The 18,995-nt window shown below is 42.9% G+C and overlaps 1 protein-coding gene across 5 annotated transcripts in view; it reads right to left on the bottom strand.

Annotated features, from left to right (window-relative positions):
• plppr2a (phospholipid phosphatase related 2a) overlaps positions 1 to 18,995 on the bottom strand; it is a 72,311-nt gene that overhangs the window by 17,131 nt on the left and 36,185 nt on the right. For all 5 annotated transcript variants that reach the window (XM_079641688.1, XM_079641687.1, XM_079641685.1 and 2 more), the window contains exons 4-6: positions 9,487 to 9,607; positions 3,147 to 3,397; positions 994 to 1,170 (exon numbers count right to left, since the gene is read on the bottom strand). In XM_079641688.1, the coding sequence (XP_079497814.1) occupies positions 994 to 1,170; positions 3,147 to 3,397; positions 9,487 to 9,607 (549 nt within the window). The remainder of the gene's footprint in view (positions 1 to 993; positions 1,171 to 3,146; positions 3,398 to 9,486; positions 9,608 to 18,995) is intronic.

The following is an 18,995-nucleotide window of genomic DNA, read 5'->3' as shown; positions in this document are numbered from 1 at the left end:
AAAACATGGGAGCGGTGGAGATGAGGAGGTGTCGGCGTTCTGGCGATTTAATCGGAAGGCTTCAGTAGAAGCTGCTGGGAGTCCCAGCAGCTTCTACTGAAACCAGTCCCTCCGGCAGTATGCGCCGTGAAGTTGTTTGCGGCCTGCCAGTAAACCCAAAGCAGAAGAAGAAGAAGTGACGTCAGCGGCTTCATTTGCGTAATCTTCCCTCAGGGAACTTATCTCGGTGTGAACGCGATCTGTACTACGTTCATGAGAACTAAGTGCTGGCACTGAGTGCTGGGCACTAAGTACGGCAAAGTACTTGGTGTGAAAGCGGCTATTGGGAGTTCCTTATTTCGCTCAATTTAACACTGTCTTTGCATGGGCTGATTCTGTGAGAACAGCACCATCTACACGCCTGGCATATGTACTACAGCGTCTCCAGCACTTTCAAACGGCAATGTCTGTGGCTGTGTCCTCCTGATTGGTGGAGTTGGCCCAATAGCCGTAGCGCCACTTCTGTGACGTCATAGAAGTGTTCAAATCTGGATCAGTCTGTATCAGATCCGTTGCAGCCCCTTTTTAAGAGATTTGGGTATGGAGGAAAATAGAGAGGGTTGTGTTCTCTGACACTTGGTGAGTTCCCTGGAACACCGGGGACACATGTTCATGTAGAAAAGACGTACAAAGGTGCATTTTGCATTATAGGTCCCCTTTAAATATACCAGGCTAAGAAGATGCATTACAGACGCAAACATTTCTGTTTTTGGTCACAACTCTTTGTTTGGTTTACGGGACGATAAACTCCTGCTGATTCGTACACCACTTTAGTTTTAATAACTACTGGTTGAATACAAGTCTTTCTCAGACATAGGAAGGCTTCCTTCATCGGACCTTTGACAAATGTCATCGCTTGAATAGTGGTTTTTGTGATAAGTAAACCAATCGTTATGAGAACAAATTGTAAAGGACACACTCCAAAAACACTTATTTTCCGTTGTAATCTCTCACCAAAAACACAGCGATGGATCCCCCGGTGAAGAATCCTGCCAGGACGTCGGCCCAGTGGTTTCGGTACTCAGCCACTCGGACCACCCCCACTAAAACAGCCAGGCAGAGCAGAGTGAGGCTGATGGTGGGCTTCGTCAACCGCGTACCTTTGGTCTTAAACACCAGAGTCACATACATCTGCAGAGAGACGAAGGCAACAAACAAAGGAAGCAACAGAAGACACACAAGCATCATTAAAACATGACTAGGTTTTAAAATGCCAGATAAAATTATTTCTTTCTTTCAAACTACTACTCCAGTGTTCAGACGACAATCTTTCTTTAGCGGGGTTAGCAGACAAACACATTACATTTTAGAAGCAGATCAAATATAGTTGAGCTAGCATTTGGTTAGCTAAGCGTATGAGTTTGCTGCCTTTAGCCTGCTATGCAAGGTCTGCCGCATACTTTCTATCAAAAAGTGGTTGTGCACATCACCTGCATCACCGGCTTGAGAGTCGTATCATTCTGCTTATCTAACACTCTGTGGATTTGTAGCGAGACAAATGAAGTTGCTTCAATCCCAAGATAACGTTGTAAAAGTGAAAACATCAGTACAGGCTAAGTCCTGTTTCTTTTAGCCAGGTTTCAATCGACAACATTCATTAAAGCTCCCCTATTTGTACTGTTTTTCATCAATATATCACAGGTCTCAGATATATCCAGAGCCTGTCTCTGGTTGGCTGAAACACCAAACAGATCATTGCAGCCTTACCCATAATCCCCTCTGTTTCAGCCCTGTTTCCAAAGGGCTGATTCTCTGTCTGTTACTTTAGATGAAAATAAGGAGCCCCTCCCCACGCCCCTCTGAGAGACATTTTGTTAGAAAGAACTCAATGGTGCTCTAGGAGGAGATTCAGGTGATAAGGGGGGGGGGGTTACCTTGGTTGCTGATTGGCTAATGGTTACACAAGACAAAACATCGTTATGACATCATAAAGTGGCCAAAATCTGATCAGCTCATTTTCAGACAGGTTTTTATAGAAATGGATCAAAAAGAGAGAGAATCTTTGTTCCTGAAACTTTCAGAGTCTCTTTCCACAGAGGGGACACATGTTGATGTAGAAGAGACATGGAGAAGAGGGGACACATGTTGATGTAGGAGAGACATGAAGAAGAGGGGACACCACAAGTAATGTAGAAGAGACATGAAGAAGAGGGGACACATGTTGATGTAGAAGAGACATGAAGAAGAGGGGACACATGTTGATGTAGAAGAGACATGAAGAAGAGGGGACACATGTTGATGTAGAAGAGACATGGAGAAGAGGGGACACATGTTGATGTAGAAGAGACATGAAGAAGAGGGGACACATGTTGATGTAGAAGAGACATGGAGAAGAGGGGACACATGTTGATGTAGAAGAGACATGAAGAAGAGGGGATACATGTTGATGTAGAAGAGACATGAAGAAGAGGGGACACATGTTGATGTAGAAGAGACATGAAGAAGAGGGGACACATGTTGATGTAGAAGAGACATGGAGAAGAGGGGACACATGTTGATGTAGAAGAGACATGAAGAAGAGGGGACACATGTTGATGTAGGAGAGACATGAAGAAGAGGGGACACATGTTGATGTAGAAGAGACATGAAGAAGAGGGGACACATGTTGATGTAGGAGAGACATGGAGAAGAGGGGACACATGTTGATGTAGAAGAGACATGGAGAAGAGTGGACACATGTTGATGTAGAAGAGACATGAAGAAGAGGGGACCCATGTTGATGTCGGAGAGACATGAAGAAGAGGGGACACATGTTGATGTAGAAGAGACATGAGGAAGAGGGGACACATGTTGATTTAGAAGAGACATGAAGAAGAGGGGACACATGTTGATGTAGGAGAGACATGAAGAAGAGGGGACACATGTTGATGTAGAAGAGACATGGAGAAGAGGGGACACATGTTGATGTAGAAGAGACATGAAGAAGAGGGGACACATGTGGATGTAGAAGAGACATGAAGAAGAGGGGACACATGTTGATGTAGAAGAGACATGGAGAAGAGGGGACATATGTGGATGTAGAAGAAACATGGAGAAGAGGGGACACATGTGGATGTAGAGGAGACATGAAGAAGAGGGGACACATGTTGATGCGTGCTCCAACCTACCACTGTGTAGACTGCAGAGTAGATGCTGAGCGCTGCGTCCTTGGAGGGGAAAGATTTCCGTGCAGACATGACCACCAGAGGGTTCCCTGTGCAGGCCCGGCGCTCTGCGATGTACTGCATGGTCGACTGGCAGCCCAGCGCCGTGTAGTTCGGTCGACACGCAGACAGGAAGTGAGGCGTCTGGTTTCCTGTCACCACCTGGCCGGCATTCACGAAGATTGTGGTGGTGAAGAGACCGAAGGCATAGACACCTGGGTAAGAGATGAAGAAGATTAACATTCATCTGTCTGCAACTTACAAATGATTCGTCTAATATATCAAAATATTGAAGTGACTGTTATTTTGTATATACTGATTGTTGTGTTTTTATTTCGGTCTTAATTTGTGCGCATGTACAAATGTGTCTTTGACTGCGTACATATTTGCACACATATTTTTATATACATTTGTTTTTATTTTAGGGATTGTGGGAAACGGTATTTCGATCTCTCTGTGCACCCAAACTCGAAGATTGACAATAAAGTTGACTTGGACTTTGATATTCCAATTACTCTCCTAGCACTATTTCTATTCTATTTTATTTGTATTACACTATTCTAACTATTTTTTCTGTTTTATTGTGTTGCACCGTTGGAGGAGCCTGTGACCTAAGCTTTTCATCGACATATCCACACTGCAATTCCTCTCTGAAGAACCAGCACCTTACCGTGGTAGAGAGGTTTGTGTGCCCTGATGAACCTGGGGGCTGTGTTGTCTGGAACCTTGTGTTCCTGGTAGGGTCTCCCATGGCAAATTGGTCTCAGGCAAGGGGCCAGACTAAGATTGGTTCAAAAGACCTCATGAAAGACGACACACGAAGTGAGGATACCCGGCCCGGAGGAAGCCCGGGGTCCCCTTTTGGAGCCAGGCCCAGAAGGAGGACTCGTCGGCGAGCGTCTGGTGGCCGGGCTTGCCACGGAGCCCGGCCGGGCACAGCCCGAAAAGGCAACGTGGGCAACACCTCCGCTTCTCCGTCCCGCGGGCCCACCACCTACGGGAAACAGCAATGGGGTCGGGTGCGCTGCCAGAAGGGTGGCAGTGAAGGCAGAGGGTCTCGACGGACCAGACCCGGGCGACAGAAGCTGGCTTTGGGGACGTGGAACGTCACCTCTCTGGGGGGGAAGGAGTCGGAGCTGTGCGGGAGGTGGAGCGTTACCAGTTGGATCTGGTTGGGCTCACCTCTACGCACAGCGTCGGCTCTGGAACCTTACTTCTGGATAGGGGTTGGACTCTATTCTTCTCCGGAGTTGCTCAAGGTGTGAGGCGCCGGGCGGGTGTGGGGATACTCACAAGTCCCCGGTTGGGTGCTTCGTTGTTGGAGTCTACCCCAGTGGACGAGAGGGTTGCCTCCCTACGCCTGCGGGTTATGGGGGGGAAAACTCTGACTGTTGTGTGTGCTTATGCACCCAACAGCAGTTCAGAGTATACGGCCTTCTTGGAGACCCTGGAAAGAGTCCTGTATGGGGCTCCTGAAGGGGACTCTTTAATCTTGCTGGGAGACTTCAACGCACATGTGGGCAATGATGGAGACACTTGGAGGGGAGTGATTGGGAGGAACGGCCCCCCTGATCTGAACCGGAGTGGTGGTTTGTTACTGGACTTCTGTGCTAGTCATGGATTGGCCATAACAAACACCATGTTCGAACATAAGGATGCTCATAAGTGTACGTGGTACCAGAGCACCCTAGGCAGAAGGTCCATGATCGATTTGGTTATCGTATCATCGGACCTGAGGCCGTATGTTTTGGACACTCGGGTAAAGAGAGGGGCGGAGTTGTCAACTGATCACCATCTGGTGGTGAGTTGGGTCGAGTGGCGGGGGAAGCCTTTGGATAGACCTGGTAAGCCCAAACGTGTAGTTCGGGTGAACTGGGAACGTCTGGAGGAGGCCCAAGTTCAGGAGGCCTTCAACTCACACCTCCGGCGGAGCTTTTCGGGCATTCCTGTGGAGGTTGGGGACATTGAACCAGAGTGGTCGGTGTTCAAAGCCTCTATTGCCGAAGCCGCGGCGGGGAGCTGTGGTCTCAAGGTCCTAGGTGCCTCAAGGGGCGGTAACCCTCGAACCTCCTGGTGGACACCGGTGGTCAGGGAAGCCGTCCGACTGAAGAAGGAGGCCTTCAGGGATTTGTTATCCCGGGGGACTCCCGAGGCAGTTGCAAGGTACCGACAGGCCCGAAGGGCAGCAGCCTCAGCCGTGGCCGAGGCAAAGCAGCGGGTGTGGGAGAAGTTCGGAGAAGACATGGAAAAAGACTTTCGGGCGGCACCAAAGTTGTTCTGGAAAACTGTCCGACACCTCAGGAGGGGGAAGCAGGGAACCATCCAAGCTGTGTACAGTAAGGATGGGACGTTGTTGACCTCAACTGATGGAGTGTTAGGGCGTTGGAAGGAGCACTTTGAGGAACTCCTGAACCCGACAACTCCGCCCTCTATGTTAGAGGCAGAGCTGGAGTATGAAGGGGGATCGACACCAATCTCCCGGGGGGAGGTCACTGAGGTCGTCAAACAACTTCACAGTGGCAAAGCCCCGGGGGTGGATGAGATCCGCCCAGAAATGCTGAAGGCTCTGGGTGTTGAGGGACTGTCATGGTTGACACGTCTCATCAACGTTGCGTGGAAGTCGGAAACAGTACCGAAGGAGTGGCAGACCGGAGTGGTGGTTCCCCTTTTCAAAAAGGGGGATCAGAGGGTGTGTGCCAATTACCGAGGCATCACACTACTCAGCCTCCCCGGGAAAGTTTACTCTAAGGTACTCGAAAGGAGGGTCAGGCCGATTGTCGAACCTCAGATTGAGGAGGAACAATGCGGATTCCGTCCTGGTCGTGGAACGACGGATCAGCTTTTTACTCTCGCAAGGATCCTGGAGGGTGCCTGGGAGTATGCTTATCCAGTCTACATGTGTTTTGTAGACTTGGAGAAGGCATATGACCGGGTTCCAAGGGAGTCACTGTGGGAGGTGCTGCGGGAGTATGGGGTGAGGGGGTCTCTACTCAGGGCCATCCAATCTCTGTACTCCCAAAGCGAGAGCTGTGTCCGGGTCCTCGGCAGTAAGTCGGACCCATTTCAGGTGAGGGTTGGCCTCCGCCAGGGCTGCGCTTTGTCACCAATCCTGTTTGTAATATACATGGATCGGATTTCGAGGCGTAGTCGTGGGGGAGGGGGTCTGCAGTTCGGTGGACTAAGGATTGCACCACTGCTTTTTGCAGATGATGTGGTTCTGATGGCTTCATCGGTCTGCGACCTTCAGCACTCACTGGATCGGTTCGCAACCGAGTGTGAAGCGGCTGGGATGAGGATCAGCACCTCCAAATCTGAGGCCATGGTTCTCAGCAGGAAACCGATGGACTGTCCACTCCAAGTAGGGAATGAGTCCTTACCCCAAGTGAAGGAGTTCAAGTATCTCGGGGTCTTGTTCTCGAGTGAGGGAACAATGGAGCGTGAGATGGGTCGGAGAATCGGAGCAGCGGGAGCGGTACTGCAGTCTCTTTACCGCACCGTTGTGACGAAAAGGGAGCTGAGCCAAAAGGCAAAGCTCTCTGTCTACCGGGCCATTTTCGTTCCTACCCTCACCTATGGTCATGAAGGATGGGTCATGACCGAAAGAACGAGATCGCGGGTACAAGCGGCCGAGATGGGTTTTCTCCGCAGGGTGGCTGGTGTCTCCCTTAGGGATAAGGTGAGAAGTTCGGTCATCCGGGAGGGACTCGGAGTTGAACCGCTCCTCCTTCGCGTCGAAAGGAGCCAGTTGAGGTGGTTCGGGCACCTAGTTAGGATGCCACCTGGGCGCCTCCCTAGGGAGGTGTTCCAGGCACGTCCAGCTGGGAAGAGACCAAGGGGTAGACCTAGAACCAGATGGAGGGATTATATCTCTTCTCTGGCCTGGGAGCGCCTTGGGATCCCCCAGTCAGAGCTGGTTGATGTGGCCAGGGAAAAGAAAGTTTGGGGCTCTCTGCTGGAACTGCTACCTCCGCGACCCGACCACGGATAAGCGGGAGAAGATGGATGGATGGATGGATCCACACTGTCTGATTGATTGATACATTTTATTTTGAACAAGTAAAATAAATAATTACAAAACAATTTTTTGTTTGCAGTGCAAAGTCATGTAAGAGAAATCAAAACAAAAGAATGACATTTACAACAACAACAACAACAACAACAACAACAGCATTAGCAACATAAACAGTCCCACATCTAGTGTTCGAAAAGGAGTGAGAAGAAGAATAATTTATTTAATCTCACCCCCTTCTCCCTAAATGATTTATTTATAATCTATAATCTGCAATAATTATCATTATTATTGTTATTATTAATCTGCTTTACCTGTTGATTGACATATATACATATACATATATGTACATACACACACACATATACACATTAATACATATATGTACATATACTAGGGCTGTCAAACGATTACACATTTTAATCAGATTAATCACCATTCGAACTATGTCCAAAATATGCCATTTCTTTATGTATATTGTTGTGGGAATGGAAAGATAAATGAAAGAAGGCGGATATATCCATTTAACTTACAGTATGTTTATTATAACATTGTTCTGTGTGTCAAAATGAAAGACAGCCCACACACCTGTCAATCATCAAACCGTGGAGTCTTATTTTCATTCATCGGACGAAATGTTGTATCGATGTATATAGAGATGCACTACAGCAAAAGTATTCTCCGTCGGGACTTCCTGCAACAACACCACACCGTTATCTTGATTCTGATTGGCCAGAAGACATTATCAAAGATGTTCTATTGAGAAGACGATCACTACGTGATAAAAGTTTTCAAAACCGTTCCTAGTCTTCGGTATTTCCAGACAAGTGGCTGCTGAAATCAATCTTACTAACTGCTGTCTGTGCAATTTACTCGGCGCGAGTTGGCGGACTTTATTTTGCTTACTTTAACATCATTTTTCATGGTGGGGCTAAGCCATTTCTTGGTATGGCTGTAGCCTACCCCAGCCATACCCTGGCGCGACCACTGGTGGGATGTATGGGGCGGGCCATTCTGCGCATGCGTTAAATGCGTTAAATATTTTAACGCAATTAATTCAAAAAATTAATTACCGCCGTTAACGCGATAATTTTGACAGCATTAACATATACATATACATATGCACACCTACATACTCACACATACACATACTCAAACACCTTCCCCATCCCTGTACCTCGAGAAAATAATTTCTCTGTATTTCCTCTTGAACTGGTTAATGTCTGGACATCGCTTTAGCTCCACATTCACACTGTTCCATCGTCTCACTCCACAGGCTGAGATACAAACAGTTCTTCTGGTTGTACGGACCCTATGCATTTAGAATTGTAATTGTCTCCTTGAACTGTATCCCCCCACTCGCTGAGTGAATACTTTTTGGATGTTTCCTGGTAAAACGTTATTATTTGCCTCAAACATGATTTGTGCCGTTTGGAAATCTACCAGGTCTGTGCATTTTAACCATTTTGACTGCAGACATAGCTAATGTGCACATTTCAATAAAAGCCTGAAAAGGGATGTAGACGTGGAATAAAAGGCAGAGAGTTATCAGAAAAGCACATTAGCTGTTTGAACCATTTGAACAGATACAACAGTTTGAGATATGACGGGTGATATCAAAGTTTTACCTTCCTAAAATAGCATCAACACTTTATTATCAGCTGAGGTGTGAAATTGCACCGAGAAGCTTTCACCTCGGCTGATTCAGCTCGAGATGTACAGGCTGCTTAATATTCACAAGATTCTTCCTGCCATGATCCTGAATAACTTACCTCCAAGATTAAATCTCAGTTTATCATCCAATTAGCAGCTGCATGCACCAACTCTGGTTTACAAAGTGTAGCGGGTCACGTTTCTAACAAGTCAACCTTTTATTTCAAGTTGTTTGGACCTTTTTGATTCGGTCTCTCTACTGTATCTCAAAGAAGGAAGACTTTAAATCAAAGTCAACTTTAATGTCAATCTTTCAGTTTGTGCGTACAGACAGAGAGATCGAAATACCGTTTCCCACAATCCCGAATACAAAAATAAAAATATATTTAAAAATATAAAAATATGTATATCCTATAGACTCTAGAGTATACACACAATCAACAGACACATGTATACATATGGACACATTAAGACATTTAAAAGCACAACAATCAATATAAATAACAGTCACTTCAATAACTCTGAGAAATCTGCATTAGTGCAAGAACTAGTGAACATCTACCTGGCAAAACTACACAAAAATAGACCCTGAAAGGACCCTGTGAAGAGAAAAATGGCAGTTCAATACTGCAGTGTGTTCACCTAGGAAACGTATTATGCGTCTCAGCAGGGGGTTGAAGTAGCAGCAGTCTGCAGTGACAATGGTTTTCTCCTGGGTTCCCTCCGCCTTGGTGAAGAACGCACAAAGCTCTCCAACAAGAATCTGTGCACACAAAGAAAAACACAGAACTGGTTGTTAAAAAAGTGGATTTAAAAGGTCCCCGATTAAACTGTTTTTCATCAATATATTACAGGTCTCAGATATATACGGAACATGTCTCTGAAGTGTTTGGCTCCAAACACCAAACAGATCATTGCAGCATTACCCATAATCCCCTCTGTTTCAGCCCTGTTTCCAAAGTGCTGATTCTCTGTCTGTTACTTTAGATGAAAATAAGGAGCCCCTCCCCACGCCCCTCTGAGAGACATTTGGTTACAAAGAACTCAATGGTGCTCTAGGAGGAGATTCAGGTGATAAGGGGGGGGGGGGGGGGGGGTTACCTTGGTTGTGATTGGCTAATGGTTACACAAGTCAAAACATCGTTATGACATCATAAAGTGGCCAAAATCTGATCAGCTCATTTTCAGACAGGTTTTTATAGAAATTGATCAAAAAGAGAGAGAATCTTTGTTCCTGAAACTTTCAGAGTCTCTTTCCACAGAGGGGACACATGTTGATGTAGAAGAGACATGAAGAAGAGGGGACACATGTTGATGTAGAAGGGACATGAAGAAGAGGGGACACATGTTGATGTAGAAGAGACATGGAGAAGAGGGGACACATGTTGATGTAGAAGAGACATGGAGAAGAGGGGACACATGTTGATGTAGAAGAGACATGGAGAAGAGGGGACACATGTTGATGTAGAAGAGACATGAAGAAGAGGGGACACATGTTGATGTAAAAGAGACATGAAGAAGAGGGGACACATGTTGATGTAGAAGAGACATGAAGAAGAGGGGACACATGTTGATGTAGAAGAGACATGAAGAAGAGGGGACACATGTTGATGTAGAAGAGACATGAAGAAGAGGGGACACATGTTGATGTAGAAGAGACATGAAGAAGAGGGGACACATGTTGATGTAGAAGAGACATGGAGAAGAGGGGACACATGTTGATGTAGAAGAGACATGGAGAAGAGGGGACACATGTTGATGTAAAAGAGACATGAAGAAGAGGGGACACATGTTGATGTAAAATACTTAGACATTTGAAGCTAATGCACCAGCACTTACAATAGTTTGGCTTATTTGAAGCAAATATATCTCAGCTAAATTAAATGTGATGTACCTCAAACTAATTCTGATTGAATAGAAGTCTATGAGAAAATGACTCAGCTTCTCCCTTGATTTTTTTATCACATTCAGTTTCAACAATTTCCTGACAAGTGTATGCTCCCAAATACAAATTTAAGCTCTCTTCAATACAGAATACCTGTCTTAGGCTAGCCGATATTGTTTGTTATCCCAATTAATATCACATTTACAGGAATTTATGGGTACACTTTGCTAACCAAGCCAGCTGATAACTTCCAACATGCCAAACTTGAGGTTTCAAAATGGTGGTCAACAAACCAAAGGGTAATCTTTAATTCTATGAGTATGTACGACATATCGAATAGTTAACAAGGTCCCAACAATGCAGGAAGACAATATTCAATGTTTTAAATTTGAACAACTTCTAGCTTTACTCGATTTGATGGAAAACTCAAGCAGGATGTGCTAATCACAGTTCTTAGCATTACTCATGATCTCATAGCTCACAGTGTAAATTAATCTAATTAGTCTTAATCTGTTTTATTAATCATGACTCCCTGGTTGGAAACATAGAGAGACAATATTATTAAGTAATCCCAGTAATGTCTGTTGCATGTTTTAAATGCATTGTATTTACTTGTTTAAAATGAAATGTGTTTTAGGTTGACTTTTAAAATCTGTCCAGGGACTACAGATGAAAAATAGCCTCTTGGCTAACTCTGGCACATTTACAGAAATGTTCATTAATGTGCACTGTCCCTGTTAAATAAATGAATAAATAAATAAAGTCTAGTTGGGAAAATAGTGAATGTCCTCTTCCAATATCAGAGTCACATGATAACAAAGGTATCCCAACTGTAGCTGTGAACATGACAGGATGTGTGATTACCTAGAAGAGCGACTGTTTGAGGCATATGATAGCTATGTGATTAACATGATGATTCAGCCTCTATGGAGAGAGACATGTGACAAGCATGATCATTTCTGACGTGGAGCTAATCTGAAGTAAACATTGAATACTGCTTTCTATTCCTCCATCTTGTGACTGTGGAACTCCCTCTCTTGGATATCAGCATGTGAAGGACACTGTTCAGGAACTAGTTGATGCTCTGTATGTGATGACTACTTCCATTCTGGAGAGGATCACAGATACATGGATCCTGAGATTGAAGCTCAAGCCGGGGACGAGGGATATTAACGTTTTGAAGTATTTTGAAAAAGACTTTAGAGAAAAAAGACAGAAATGTGAGATTTTGAGGAAAAAAGTCAAGATTTTTGAGAAAAAATACAGAACTTTTAGATTTTGAGAAAAAATACAGAATTGTGAGATTTTGAGAAAAAAGACAGGATTTTTTGATTTTTAGAAAAAAGACAGGATTTTGAAAAAAAACAGATTTTGAGAAAAAAACCTGAGATTTTGAGAAAAAAGACCGAATTTTGAGATTTTTAGAAAAAAGTCAGGATTTTTTTGAAAAAATACAGAATTTTGAGATTTTGAGAAAAAATACAGAATTTGAAGATCTTTTGAAAAAATACAGAATTTTGAGATGTAACCCCCTCTCTTGGATATCAGCATGTGAAGGACACTGTTCAGGAACAGCTCTGTATGTGACGACTACTTCCATTCTGGAGAGGATCACAGATACATGTATCCTGAGATTGAAGATCAAGCCGGTGAGATTTTCCTAACAGTCTAGAAGTTCCTGTGATCAAAAACAGCCGCCATTGTTCTCAGTTTGTCTTTGAGAGGATCATCAGGCTGGTGTCGGAGGTTTTTCTCAGGTGATTGTACTCCACTAACTCCCCGTGGGTCTGAGCAGCGGAGCATCTCCAGACTGAGTGTAGATCCTTAATGGACTACAACTGGGTGACCCTGCTGTGCGAGAGCCTGCAGCACTTAAGGGCTACAACTCCCTCATGAATAACTATCTATGACAGAAATATGCTTCATCTTAAATCACCCTGACATGTTACCGTGCTGCTGTGACACTAGTGGGATCTACTTTAACGCAGACCCTGTTCCACAAACCTCGTTCTTACTCTTTCTACATCTGCTCCATAGTTTCTCTTCATAACTGGACTCAAACTCACACTGCACATTTATATTCAATTTAATATTGAATAATCAATTTCTTGCACAATAATATTCTGCATTATATTTGTTACTGGAAATGTGTATTTCCACATGTATATCTATTTTAAAAAACTTTTTAATGCTATTTTATTTCTATTTCAGAAATAGTTTGGACTTTTTATTTCTAGTGTCTTAATTTCTGTTATACATTGCCTTGTTTTTTATCCTGCTGCAACGCAAACATTTCCCAAATTGGGATCAATAAAGTACCTATCTATCTATCTATCCATCTATCTATCTATCCATCCATCTATCTATCTATCTATCTATCCATCCATCTATCTATCTATCCATCCATTCATCCATCCATCCACCTATCCATCCATCTATCTATCCATCTATCTATCTATACCTATCTATTCATCTATCTATTCATCTATCTATCCATCCATCCATCCACCTATCCATCTATCTATCTATCTATCTATCCATCTATCTATATATCTATCCATCTATCTATCTATCCATCCATCTATCTATATATCCATCTATCTATCTATCCATCCATCCATCTATCTATCCATCCATCTATCTATCCATCTATCTATCTATCTATCTATCCATCCATCTATCTATATATCTATCCATCTATCTATCTATCCATCCATCCATCTATCTATCCATCTATCTACCTATCTATCTATCTATCTATCCATCCATCTATCTATCTATCTATCTATCCATCCATCCATCTATCTATATATCTATCCATCTATCTATCTATCCATCCATCTATCCATACATCTATCTATCCATCCATCTATCTATCTATCCATCCATCTATCTATCTATCTATCTATCTATCTATCCATCTATCTATATATCTATCCATCTATCTATCTATTCATCCATCTATCTATATATCCATCTATCTATCTATCCATCCATCCATCTATCTATCCATCCATCTATCTATCCATCTATCTATCTATCTATCTATCCATCCATCTATCTATCTATCTATCTATCCATCTATCTATCCATCCATCTATCTATCTATCTATCTATCCATCCATCTATCTATCTATCTATCCATCTATCTATATATCTATCCATCTATCTATCTATTCATCCATCTATCTATATATCCATCTATCTATCTATCCATCCATCCATCTATCTATCCATCCATCTATCTATCCATCTATCTATCTATCTATCTATCCATCCATCTATCTATCTATCTATCTATCTATCCATCCATCTATCCATACATCTATCTATCCATCCATCTATCTATCTATCTATCTATCCATCCATCTATCTATCTATCTATCTATCTATCCATCCATCTATCCATACATCTATCTATCCATCCATCTATCTATCTATCTATCTATCCATCCATCTATCTATCTATCTATCCATCTATCTATCTATCTATCTATCTATCTATCCATCTATCTATCTATCCATCCATCCATCTATCTATCCATCTATCTATATATCTATCCATCTATCTATCTATCCATCCATCTATCCATACATCTATCTATCCATCTATCTATCTATCCATCCATCTATCTATCCATCTATCCATCTATCCATCTATCCATCTATCCATCTATCTATCTATCCATCCATCCATCCATCCATCTATCTATCTATCCATCTATCCATCTATCCATCTATCTATCCATCCATCCATCTATCCATCTATAATCACCTCGTTTATCCCCCTGGAAGAAAAGCAAGAGGAACTTGAAGAAAGAAGGGGTGAAGATGATCCTGTTTTGGTCAAATGTCATGTCTCTGGGCTAATTTCAAGCAGGTCTAACCCGGTCCAGAGTGTTAATAGCGTGCTTCAGAGCAGCCGGGCTGTGAAGTGCGTGCCCAGCCGAGTGCTTTCTTCCATTAGTGAGACGCAGCCCTACCGGGTGTTCCATGGCAACCCTCGAACCAGAGATACGAGCATGAAATCAAAGCTGAAGGGCTTTAATCGGTGGCTTCAAATCAGAGATGTTAGGGGCGCCGGCACACTGCGGACAGCCATTAGAGGGCTAATTAAAGGCAGTTTCCATGGGGACCGCCCAATTAGAGCATGCTTGTTCAACAAAAAGGAATAAACATGACATCTTAGGTCATTGGGTAAAGCTTTAAAAGGGTCGTTAGGTCTGTTTGGATGGACACCTTGAATGTGAACGCTTATTCTGTTAATCTGTGATGTGCTTTTGAAGACTGCAGCAAAATCAACACACCCAACCAACCCTACATCCTAGAGTTTCAGTATATTGACTCCTTTACGGTCCAGAATCTGCATGAGTGAGAAGCTGTAAGTTGACAAATTGTTTATGCTAGTGTAGTTTGCAATTTGAGCTCTTTTTAAACCTTTTTCCACGTTTTTATTTTTAGGTAAGGTTACCGAGATTAGAATCGTTTTATTACAGAAACAATACAAGAAAAAAAAGATGCAGGGCAATATCTTACACCCAGCACAAAGCAGTCTTTGCTGGTTTGAGCCAAAATCAAACCATAATTTTTACACCGAGCGCCCACACATTGTACAAGGAGAAAAAGAACTTGCACATGTGCGTGTTACTACTGCTTTGTTGGCACATTGCCTCAAGAGAAATTGACAAAAGAAATGTTTTGTTTGTGGTTTAGAGGGTAGAGCAGCAAAAGTGAAAATCCCATTGAAAAGCAGTATAACATGTTATATTTTGATTTGGACTTTTTGTGTTATTACATGGAAGTCTATTAAGTGGAGGCGTGTGGCGCAGTGGACTAGTGCATTGGTGTTGGGAGCAGGGGGTCACAGGTTCAAACCCCACTGCAGTCAGCATGTCGTTGTGTCCCTGAGACACTTCACCCCAAATTGCTCCTATGGGGATTGCCCACAGTATTGAGTATGTAAATTGCTTTGGATTAAAGTGTCTAACATGTGATGTAATTTAATATGGAAGTCAACCACAGTTTAGAAGTATTTTTCAGCTACGCAAAACAGCATTTCTGCACATGGGTTCTGCAAATGTTAGTAAAGACACACCTTTAAGAGGATAAGCCTAAGATTGGTCACTTCATCAGGAAAACAGTCAGTTTCCCCACATGTCTCCACTGCAGAATAATAAGTCAATACAACTCACTTTGTATTGAATCACAGCCCAGAAAAGTAATTACATTTCGCTCACTTGTGTTTAAGCAACTCGTTTTTCTTAATTTAAATTCTGATGATTTCATAACAACCCTACAATTGCATTTTCCCGCCATCACTTCTAAACCCTTTGAAATAGACTGCACCCACACTGCGAGGGGGACCCAAGTTCCCATTGTAAGGGAAACCTTTGCAGCAATGGAGAGTCAGGACTCAGAGGGACACGAGGAGAGTTGGAGCTTTGATGTCAAACACTGGTAGTTTATTACAAGTATCGGCCGGAGATATTCACATCACAAGTCACAGCAGCCAGAGGTTCTGACTGCCCGGAGAGTTGCCACATCAATTCTGCCCAGCCTCTCTCTCGATAGACCTTTTAACTAGTTTACCGAGAGTTCTGGGAACACTGGAGATTCCCCCAACATCTGGAGACATTCAATCACTTGTCTGACTCTTAGGCACTGTGACCGAGAGTTGACCGGTCATAAAACCGGTTTATCAAGATAGCTGGACCCTCCCATTCCTTAAAAGAGATAACAGACTCAGGGTTGCTCATAAACATCAACAGGCGAGAATTATTCCCTCACACCCATTAGCAAAAACACGTTGGTTTGCTATCCTGGCTCCAAAATGGTGGAATGAGCTCCCCATTGACATCAGGACAGCAGAAAGCTTACACATCTTCCGGCGCAGACTGAAAACTCATCTCTTTCGACTCCACTTCGAGCGATATAATTACTAACAAAGCACTTATATACTAATAAAGGACTGGCTTATCTAAAGCCAGTTGAGTAGTGTTAGTGTATTCTAGAACCCTGAAGAAAGGAGAGACTGAAAAGAGTCAAGGGAAGCTTATAAAAGTTAACAGCATTTAATTACACAAAAGATGCGGTGGTGTACAAAATGAAATGTGCGAATGGAGGCGCTCTCCTCATCCGACCGGTCAGTACAGGTCAGCGGGTGGAAGAGTTCAATTATTGGCTTGCTCTTCCTGTTGTCATCTGAGGTCTTCTCCTATTGGCCGGCGTCGTCGGGGGGCGGGTCCAATGCAATTCCTGCCTTTTTCTGTTGCTAAATTACATCATTCTGGTGTCTGTGGTTATTTAAACATTCCCTAATAAACGTTATTCAGCGTCAATAAATGAGTGCTAATCCCAGTGTGCTCAGTGTACAACATCACGTGTCATTTCACCTTTGATTCACGGTTTGAAAATGTAGCATTTTGCCACATGCTAATGCTAACCGGAAGTGAAGAATTTTCAGAATAAAAGTATTAAGTTAATAGTTAGTGTGAATTTCCAGTTTTTCAGAATAAAACTGATTTAAATTAAATAGTGTATTTAATTCAAATTACGCCATGTCAACATTGATTTTAATTTCTAACAGTAGCACTTGAAATGATTTGGCTCTATGAAACCTGATGTACTTATATGATATATCTTGTATTTCTTTGCAATATATTGACTTTTTTAATCAATATAATTATTGATATTATTGTATTTATGCATTATGATTAGTTTTTAAGTGTAGTAGTGTGTTATGGTACACCTTTGGGTAGTAGTTGCCTTTTGCAGCATCGGGCCGTGTAACGTAATTGCGGAGTCAAGCATACATTATTTCTCTGCAATGTAATATAATATAATGAAATAGACGAAGTAGAGATGAAGTAAAAGAGAGAAAGTGTGAGAATACAAAAGGAAAAAGGAAGGGAATATTAAGACGGCAGAACGGTGATGGCGTTGGGAGTAATAATGCAGGAATGAATTATTCATGCGGGGACGGCATCTATTTGAATTATGTAGTGCATTATTTCAACCAAGATTCCCAAATTATCCCTCTGCTCTTGCCCAGGGTTCATAGCTAAATGTGACGAGGTTGTCGCTGCAGTTTAGGGACAAGGGGATTATAATTCCTTCATCCAGTCCACACTCTGACAATGCAGGACAAGTCAACGATGATTTCTAGAAATAGCAGTAAGAGCTCAGAGATTGGGAAAAACAAGTTGTGTAATCGTGTATTACATGCGTACTGTGCGCCATGCATGATTTAAGAGGCGAACAGGAGGAAGGAGTGAAGGTCTGAAACATTAATACACACATGAAGGCTGATTAACTCTGCGTGCACAAAAGACGTCAGAAGGATATTTCTTCGCCCCGCACAATGAAGCCGGAGGAATGTGTTCCGTGTGTGTAAGTAATCAGATCTCGATTTGTGTCATTGGGTATTATTCAGATGTGAGAGTGCATTCAGAGTGGCCCTTTTTATAAGTGTGTGTCGATTAGACGACAACGAAAGGGGACGATTTGATGCGGTGAATGGAGAGGATTGTGGAGAAGCAGTGGGAGTCGAGGGAATACATAGTGCAAAAATGAATAGAGGCGCACAAATGAAGAGGAAGAAATAAGATTCAAAATGTGATTATTGAACATATCAATCAGCAGATATGTTCATGTTCGGAAGCTGGGGATAAAAAAAGGCAGGATTATCCTGTTGTTCCTGCCCTTTTAAAGATAAAGACCACATATTCTGCTCATCTTTAGGTTCATATCAGTCTGTAGTGTCTCTACTTTAAAGAGTCCTCTCCTGCTGATGTTCAGGTGTATATCAGTATGTAGTGTCTCTACTTTAAAGACTCCTCTCCTGCTGATGTTCAGGTGTATATCAGTATGTAGTGTCTCTACTTTAAAGAGTCCTCTCCTGCTGATGTTCAGGTGTATATCAGTATGTAGTGTCTCTACTTTAAAGAGTCCTCTCCTGCTGATGTTCAGGTGTATATCAGTATGTAGTGTCTCTACTTTAAAGAGTCCTCTCCTGCTGATGTTCAGGTGTATATCAGTATGTAGTGTCTCTACTTTAAAGAGTCCTCTCCTGCTGATATTCAGGTGTATATCAGTATGTAGTGTCTCTACTTTAAAGAGTCCTCTCCTGCTGATGTTCAGGTGTATATCAGTATGTAGTGTCTCTACTTTAAAGAGTCCTCTCCTGCTGATGTTCAGGTGTATATCAGTATGTAGTGTCTCTACTTTAAAGAGTCCTCTCCTGCTGATGTTAACGTGTATATCAGTA

This window comes from Notothenia rossii (genome assembly GCF_949606895.1).
Source record: "Notothenia rossii genome assembly, chromosome: 8".
NCBI lineage: Eukaryota > Metazoa > Chordata > Actinopteri > Perciformes > Nototheniidae > Notothenia > Notothenia rossii.
The sequence above is the reverse complement of the archived record's forward strand: the minus strand, read 5'-3'. Positions and strand labels throughout refer to the sequence as shown.